Source organism: Arachis stenosperma, chromosome 7, assembly GCF_014773155.1.
Source record: "Arachis stenosperma cultivar V10309 chromosome 7, arast.V10309.gnm1.PFL2, whole genome shotgun sequence".
In the NCBI taxonomy this organism is placed as follows: Eukaryota; Viridiplantae; Streptophyta; class Magnoliopsida; order Fabales; family Fabaceae; genus Arachis; species Arachis stenosperma.
The window spans coordinates 29,080,029-29,089,496 of record NC_080383.1 but is presented as its reverse complement, the minus strand read 5'-3'; the positions used below and the strand labels follow the sequence as shown (position 1 = coordinate 29,089,496).

At 35.5% G+C, this 9,468-nt stretch overlaps 1 protein-coding gene across 1 annotated transcript; it reads left to right on the top strand.

Annotated features, from left to right (window-relative positions):
- Positions 1-5,270: 5,270 nt before the first annotated feature.
- On the top strand, positions 5,271-7,664 carry LOC130939646 (uncharacterized). Its single transcript, XM_057867735.1, has 2 exons — positions 5,271-6,010; positions 7,271-7,664. Exons 1-2 carry the CDS (start codon positions 5,271-5,273, stop codon positions 7,662-7,664), a joined length of 1,134 nt encoding a protein of 377 aa, XP_057723718.1.
- Positions 7,665-9,468: the final 1,804 nt, after the last annotated feature.

Genomic DNA, 9,468 nt, shown 5'->3' with positions numbered 1-9,468 from the left:
CGGATGAATGTGATGATCCGTGACAATCATCATCATTCTCAACCATGAACACGTGCCTGACAACCACCTCTGTTCTATCTTAGATTGAGTAGTTATCTCTTGGGTTCTTTTATCGGAATCTTCGTGGTATAGGCAGGACCTGATGGCAGCATTCAAGAGAATCCGGAAGGTCTAAACCTTGTCTGTGGTATTCTGAGTAGGATTCAATGATTGAATGACTGTGACGTGCTTCAAACCTGTAACCTACTGGGCGTTAGTGACAGACGCAAAAGAGTGATTCTATTCCGGTAGGGGAGGGAACCAAACCGGTGATTGGCAGTACTGTGACAGAGTGCGTGCATTAGCTTTCACTGCGCGGATGGGAGGTAGCTGCTGACAACAGTGAAATCCTATACGAGCTTGCCATGGAAGGAGACTTGCGTGTTTGATGAAGAAGACAGTAGAAAAGCTGAGATTCAGAAGATGGAGCATCTCCAAACCTCAACCCATTCTCCATTACTGCAAAACAAGTAACCGTTTCATGTTCTTTTGCTTTTCACAATCAATCCTAATAATTTCTGATCTCCTGACTAAGATTTACAAGATAACCATAGCTTGCTTCAAGCCGACAATCTCCGTGGGATCGACCCTTGCTCACGCAAGGTATTACTTGGACGACCCAGTGCACTTGCTGGTTAGTTGTGCGGGATTGCAAAAGTGTTATTGCAATTTCGTGCACCAATGCACTACCTAATTGAGATTGAACAAAAGTCGGCATTCCCTGAAGGATTTTTCTGGTATCCAAGTATGGGGCCCTCCCCCACGCTTCTCGGAAAAACCCCACAATGGCCGCCTCCACCTCGTCCAGATCATCTGGACCATACTTTTCACGAGGGGAGGCCGCCAACCAATAAAGGGGAAAGCGAGGGGAAGAGTGCTCATCAAGGAAGAAGGGATGGTGACCCTCTACAGCTTGTACTTTGAAAAAATAGTTTTTGAAGTCATGAAAAGATTCGTCAAAAAGGGTGAAAATCCTCCGACCTTGTATGGCTCGGAACGATACCCACTGCTGTTTGTTGTTTAGCCCACTAAAGGGCTTAGTCATATGAAAGAGAAAGAAGAAAATCCTCAAAGAGGTCGGAAAGTCCAGAGCGTGGCTAATAAACTGATAGATCTTCAAAAAATCCCAAGAATTGGGGTGAAGTTGAATAGGGGCAACTCTACAGTGGTGCAAAACAGATATCTCGAAATCAGAGAAAGGAAGAAAAACACCCAAACGGGTGATCATACATTCATACATGAAGAAAAATGAGGGGCCGCCTCATTAACTCTCCCAAAACAGACCCGGTCTTCAGGACCCGGGATTATCAGTTCATATTTTGGCTCATCCTCCTCCGAAGTACAGAGCCGGTGATGAGTACGAAGATGAGTGATAAACTCAGCGTCGACCAGGGGTTCCTCCCCAAGGACAGTGTCATCAACCCACAAAGAAAGAACATCTACGGAAGCCATTTTTTATATAAAGAAAAGTGGCAGAAACCTACAAAAGGAAAAAAGAAAAGGAAAAATCAAAAAACACGGCCCCTAAAGAGGAGAGACACAAAGCTAGAATCTACAGGCCAACCTATCCACTCACAATGCAAAACATGCAAACATAAGGCATGACATGGAAGGAATAAAACTAACCTTTATCCAAGAAATGAAGGTTGGAGAGAGCGGAAATCTTCGAACACAAGAATGCAGCACGAGCAAAAAAATAAGAAGTTTGAAAGATTGCAGAAACGGAAAAACGAAAGAGAGGGAAAGTATTTATAAATAGGCTAAGGGGCATAATGGTAAAAACGAGGCAGTCATTAATGAGACTGCACCGTTACCAAAACCCTCGATCCCTAAATGATCCCTCAACGGACACGACGCTTGAATTGACGTAACTGTCAGAAACAAAAGGACGCGAAAATCACGTCGGTTTTAAAAACCCGTGAAGGTCGGCTACGAACCCGAGTTAAATACTTGAACCCAAGTCTTCAAAGGATCTTGGGCTCAAGTAGGGGCACTGTTCATACCCTGGCCCAATGTTAAGGGCCCAGGTCCAACCAAAAGGCCTGATCCAATAGATTAAGCCTAGCAAAGCACCGACCTCCACTTAAGAAGTCGGTGTCAACCACGACTTAGCATGAAGAAGTCGGTTATGAGATTAGCTGGCAGATAAACACTCATTCAAATGAGTAACCGCCCCTAAAATCTCTCTAACCACTTCATAAAGCCATATCTTAACCTCCCTAAGATAATGGGACGGTTAATATCCTAAAGATACGGCACTACTCCAACGGTGGTTATTGGCTCACCACTATAAGTACACTGACACGCCTCAGGTATCTCTAAGCCCAATACTCTCTAGACCTGCTCACACCCTTGCTAACTTAGGCATCGGAGTGTCTTTGCAGGTACCACCCCCCATTCACTCACGCGCGCAAGTCGGACGGAGCCTCCCGAGTTGCAGATACATCCGGAGATCTCCTCCTTCATACACTTGGGCCGTCAAACGTCATCCATCTTATTAATCTCCGGTTACCCACCGTAACAATTAGTATGTGTTATTAGAAAGATCTATATGATTTGCATGAAAATTGTTGATAATAAAATTAGTTATAATGATAATTAAGTTAAAATTAATTTAGTTACAAATCGATTGTCGAGTCTGTTTTGCGAATTACTTGGTTTTATCATGTATTTCATATTGAAGTGATCCCAAATCAGTCAATTTTAGTAATAACTTTAGTAGAAAGATATTATCCTACTACTCATATTTTTTTATCTTCTAATCGGTGAATATGCTATTATTTTAAAAAATATGGTTCTAATCTTAGATCTTCTGATAGATGATTTTTCTATGCTAATATATATTATCTGATTTTCCGTAATTAAAATTCTTTTTAGTTCACAAATTTGAGTCACCAATTTAGACTTTCTGAATTTTATAATTTTATTTTTTATAAAACTAACACACCATATTGCTTTATATTTAACATAAAAAAAACCTACATAAATTGAAGGCTCTAATTGGTGCATTCTGAATTTGAATTTACCAGCCACATATCGGATCTCAAGTTTTTATCAAATTTTATTTCAGCCAATTCTAAACCTCCGATTTATAATTTATAATTAAAAAAATAATAAAAAATACACCTCTATTCTATAACTCTGCATAATACATGCTGAGTCTCCATTACTAAAAAAATGAACAGTATACTTGACAATAAAATCAATTATTAAAATTAAATATTATATTTTTATATATATAATTTAATTTATTTTTAATTATATTTTTTGTTTTAATATATATTTCACACAGATAAATAATTTTAGTGTATGATTAATATGGTTATTTGTGGCTAAATTTTTTAAATATCAAAATAATTTTTGTATTTTAAAAAATATTTAATAATTTTTTTATTCTACACACATGTAAAAAAATATAACATAAACATAATTTAACAATGTTGAATTGTTGTTTATTATATTTTTAATTTTTAAAAATACAAAATATTAATGTCATTTTATCGTTTATCATTTTTAATTTTCAAAAAATATAAAGCAGGAATGCCGTTTTATCATTTATCATGTTTTAAATTAAAAAAAATCAAAACAGCAATATCATATTTTGTTCTCCCACAATTCTGTATAACATATATATTCGGTCATATTTAGAGATTACACTCCTTTAGAACTAATACATAAAAAAATACGTTCGTTGTTTGGCGTTTGCTAATAATCCCACAGCAACCCGCATTAGAAAGAAAAACAAAAACAGAAAAAAAAAAACTATTGTTGATCGAAAAATATTTTTGATATAAATGAGGTGAATTGAAGAAGTAAAGTTTAGTCTTTTGAGAAGATATGCGTGTGAGTATAAAGTTGGAGGTATTCAGTGCTGATTAGATTTTGATTGTGTGGTTGATCGAGTAAGTCAAATCGAATAGAAGTTTCGTTTCGAAGAATTGAGTAAGGTTTTCGAGAAAACTGATCAAATAGTTGTGGAAGCGGAAAAGTTCGTGGTTTTTATCACACGAGAAAAATATTGGAAATATCTATAATCACGCAGTGAGAACGGTTACCAAGAGTGATTGTATTTCAAATCTGTCATTCCTCATTTAATTGTAATTAATTGTAATCAAATTAACCATTATGTAAGATAGTCTATAAATATTGTGAAGTGTTAGGGAATAGGGGTTGGAACTTTTACTCAGAAAAAAACACTCTAAGCATTCTCACATCCCAGCGAATCCCTGAGTTTGCGATCGAGTTACACTTTCTATAGGGTTCCTTCCACTTTCTTCTTTCAATTTAGTCTTTCTGTAAATTTAACTTTTCACTTAATTTTATTCATGAAGTGTTCTTTATGTTCTTCATCCAATTTATCTTTCTGTGTTTTTATTCCTTCTGCTACAGTTCTTTAATTTAATTGAAGGCATTGTTATTGCTTTTTCTTTTAATCTTCATGCAAACCTGTATGTTTATTATTTATTTAATTTTCAATACTTTAACTTTCAAACTGCATTATATCATTTTACAAATTCATTTTATTTTTTATTGTCAAAATTTGTCTAATCGAAGACGCTTTGATGCACTTCTAGAAAACAGGTAGTCGCACAGAGGAGTATGTTTCGCTCCCAAACCACTAGATATCGAACCACCATCGATTTGCTAAAAATCGACAAAATAAATTGGCACGCCCAGTAGGACCGTTTTAAATCGAAGTGTGTCAAAACAAATATTTTTCCAGTAATTTCTTAGTGTATGCGATTGCGAAGTGGGAAGATCATTCACATGGCTGATGAAGTATCAAATGTGGATGGTGGTTCATCCACCGGTAATAGCATACCAGTATCCATGCTATAAACCGATGTATCTTCACATTCGGAGAGTGCAATTGGAACTGAAAGTATAGCCGTAATGACTATTCAAACTAAAAATATTGGACGCAATACTCGTCCGCGTGGTCCTGTACCACCATATCAATCTCCATTAACCGCTAGGTGGCCCCCTTATGGTCTTCCTGCTGGTTATACCCCACCGGTGGGTGGATTTATGCCTATCTGCTTTGGGAGTACAAATGGAGTGAATAATATGTAAAACCACAACAACACTCTGAATATTCTCGTGAGTACCATGTGGGCTCCACTTCGAATGCTACCAATTCAATGGCAGTATATCGACAGCAAGTGGAGGAAAGTCACCATGACTTGATCAATTTATTGACCCAACAAATGACTACAATTTTGAATCCCATGATGGCTGATCATGAATCGAGATTCGAGCGTCTGGCCAGACAAGTTGAAAGGATTGCTCGAATCGTCGATTATGATGAAGGCGAGAGGCATAATGCTCGAGAAAATAATGAGGGGATGGAAAATATTTTTCAAAATAAAAATCATATTCCAAATCAAAAAAATCCTCACACAGTTCTTCGACATGAAAATGCTGATGATGTTTTAAATGGATTGCGTAGTGATCGCTATCAAGTTACTAGAATTGTAGAGGATGTTTTGAATCGGGTTAGATTGAATGTTGGTTTTATGGATCAACCACATTTTGTATCTGCTTTTCTCCAAGTAGTTCAAATGGCTGAAGTGTCAAGAGGGGTGAAAAATCAAAAAATAACCATAAAATTTGCTGGAGAAGTTGGAAAGTCAACTACTAAGCATGTTGCTCGTTATTTGGTCGAGATTGAAAATCTAGTTAATGATGAAAATTTGAAAATAAAATTTTTTTCTTCGTCATTGACGAAGAATGCATTTACTTGGTTTTCGAATCTTAGACCAAATTCGATTACAACATGGAATCAGTTAAAAACTGCTTTTCACGCTCAGTTTTATCGAGGAGAAATGAACGTAGCAGTTACTGGCTTAGTGGCTTTGAAATGTGAGAATGGTGAGATCATCGATGACTATTTAATACGTTTCAAAAATGCTAGAAGTCGATGCTATGTTACATTACCTGAAAGTGAGATAGTGAAAATAGCAACCATGTGGTTAGGATTCTATATGCGTAGGAAATTGCTTAATGTGCACATTTCTTGTAACGTTCCGTCCAGCAAAATACCTTGCTTAAGTCAGGGTATTTCTACTAGAAAGAACATTACGTAATCTTTTCTAGTATTAACTACATAATTATCGAGCCTTTGTATCGAGTTTGCCTTTTAGTTTTAAGAAATTGCTAAAAAATTTTGCTTTTATTCATTAAAATCATAATTCAAATATAATGCTATAAAGATTACTTTTAAAATGCATAAGATTTTATCTATCAATCTATTAACGAGCCCAAATAATTACTTCTAATTTAAATTATAAAATAAACATATTAATCACATTTTATAAAACACAGTTAAATTCGAAATATCAATTATCTAAATTAAATTAGGACCTTTCATTATTTTTCCATCGTAACTTTAATTTCAATTTATATAAAATAACCAATAAAATAAAAGTTGTATATAAATATTAATTGACTTAAAATTAAAGTATTTATAAAAATCAATTTAATCATTCCTAATAAATTAATCTCTAAGAGCTCAAATTAATAAAATAAACCATAATTCATTCATAATAGAAATTACTTAAATTAAATTATATAATACTTCTATTACTAAATCTTAATTTCAAATTATATGAAATAACAATTATAAAATTACACAAGAATATTAATTAACATAACTCTAAATATTAATAAATCTAATTTAATTACTCTTAATTGATTAATTTATAAAATAAGAGCTCAAATTAATAAAATAAGTTATAAATTTTTCATAATAAAAGTTACTTAAATTAGATTGTACAATTCTTTCTCATTTTTTCAATTACTAAACTTATACAAAATATTCCATTATAATAAGATTACGTAAGAATATTAATTGGTTCAAAATGAATTTATCTCCGAATCTATTTAATTATTTTTAATAAAATAATTTTTAAGATTATAAAGTGTAGACTTAATAAGATAAAATCACAATTTATTTATATTTAGATTTTCAAAAATGCGGGATATTACATTCCTGATCTGGCTCATTTGGCTGAAAAGGGTCGGCAGACTGAGCTTATGAAAAAGGAGAAAGAGAAACATAGGAATAAACAGAGATTGAAGAGTAAACCGTTTACTCAAAAAGAAAAGATTGCCTATGTAACCATGGAATCCTCAGAAGAGGAAATCGATTTCGAAATAGAAGTCAATTTAGCTGAACTTAAGAAAGGCCCTCCATATATTTTTGTTCTTTATTTAAAAAATTTTCTGGTAGTGAGAAGTCGAATGATTCAAAACTTAAAAGTGGAAAGAAATATAGTTTTGATATCTCGAAATCTGATCAGATTTTCGATGTGTTGCTTAAAGATAAACAATTGGTTTTGTCTGAGGGTAGAACTTTGCTTTCCATAAAAGATTTAAAAGGAAAGCCTTACTGCAAGTTTCATCAAGCAACAAGTCATTCGACTAACAATTGTGTCCGTTTCAGGGACTTGATTCAAAAGGCAATCATGGAAGGACGTTTGAAATTTGATGATGGCAAGAAGGAGATGAAGGTCGATGTAAATCCCTTCGAAATTGATGCCAGTTATGTGGAACCCTGCTTTGGAGTGAATACGGTGGGGAAGTCTTATGATTTCGATGTGGCTCTTGACGATTTCGAGTCATAAGTGAGATCTGTGTACCCTAGAACAGGAGACGGTTTGTTGGACTTCTTGGTTCAACAAAAGATCAAAGACCGGGACGTATCTCTGTGTCCACGGTGTAATGCTATTTTTGATGCTGAAGCAGCAGCAATCTTCAAAAAGGAGAGAATGAAGAAAGAATTGGCCCATAGAGAGGAACAAGCACGTCAAAAACAGCCAATTCGACGTGTGGAAGGCTCAGTTCCAAAATCCCTCAACATGATGTGACTACACCTTTAAGCCGATCTCAGGCTATAGGTGTTCAATGGATTAGAAACTGTCAAGAATTCCAAAGGCGTGATCACCTGTATCGACGCAATCCTCAATGGGGGCATCGAGCACCGTCTCGAAATCAATATACCTTCTATAGAGGACGAGCCAGGGGATATCCTAGAGGGAGAGGAGGAAGAAGGAGTTTCAATCAAAGTAAGAAACTTCAAATTGAGACAGGTAAGGAAACAAGCAAGGGGGCAACTCCCTCTGTGCATTCTCGCATCGTCTTTCCTTCTGATAGAGAGACTTACCCCAAAGAGATTCCATCACTAGCAAAGATGGAGAAAGGGAAGGCTGTTGCTCAGTCCTCTGGGATTGATAAATACAAAGATGTTGATGTTGATGAAGAATATTTTGATGAAGGAGATGATGACATGGTAGGAACAATTTTGATAATTCCTACAGAGTACCTTGGAGAATGTGAAAGTAATCCGAATGAGGATTATGATCAAGAGGATGAAGAGGCTTTCTCTTTTATTCTCATAGAAGATGAGACAGGTTTCTTTCCTCGTCCTACTGAGAGACAAATGTCTCATTTGTGCCCCCTTCATGTTGTTGCTGTTGTGAGTGGGTTTAAAATAAACAAGGTGTTGATTGACGGTGGGGCAGTGATTAGTCTCCTACCTGAGAGGATGTTAGGAAAAATAGGGAAACATTTTGATGAGTTGGTCCCTACAAACATTGTTGTGACTGACTTTAGTGGAAACTCTACGCCAGCAAGAAGGCTGGTTACCTTAACTGTGAAAGTGGGGTCTTCGGAGAGGCATTCTGTGTTCATGGTAGTGCCATCGAAGGCTAGTTATAACGCCTTATTAGGGAGAGATTGGATCCATGGAGTAGGTGATGTACCATATACAGTGCATCATAGCGTGCTTCTGTGGACTAAAGAAGGCAAACCTGAAATTGTCAAAGCAAATTCGAGTCTTTACGTCGAACAGATGCACGTCGATTTTAGGATATATAATCGTAAATTGAAGCCTTTAAATGTTGATCGATCTCTGAACTCTTACAATTGTGAAGGGTGTTATTTGACTTCGGAAGGACTTTCGGTGAAGTTGCGCTATCCAGATATGTCCTTCGAGCCGACGGGTTGGGATTGTCTTTCTTGAAGACCTCGAAGACTGAACTATGGACCAGGTTGACGAAGTTTTCAACTACCTGGTAACTTTGCATAATTATTTAAATACTTTTCAAGTTTTAGAAAATAAAGATGATTCTTCTGATAAAGTTGAATCAGATAGGATTAGTAAATTTACTTGTTGTAGTATGTTTGATTCGACACTTCCAGTCGAATGTAGTTATGATTTTTCTATTACTTGTAATGAAACTTATAATATGAGTCGGACTACCGATTTAATAGCAGAGGCTCATTGTGTAGAAAATAAAAGTCATGATGATTTAATCAAAGATCAAGTTTCTACTCTTTCTCATGATGCTATTGATTTTACTTTCGATTGTATTTATGATTTGGAGCTTTTAGGATTTGAAAAATATTCAATCGCAGATGATCATTATA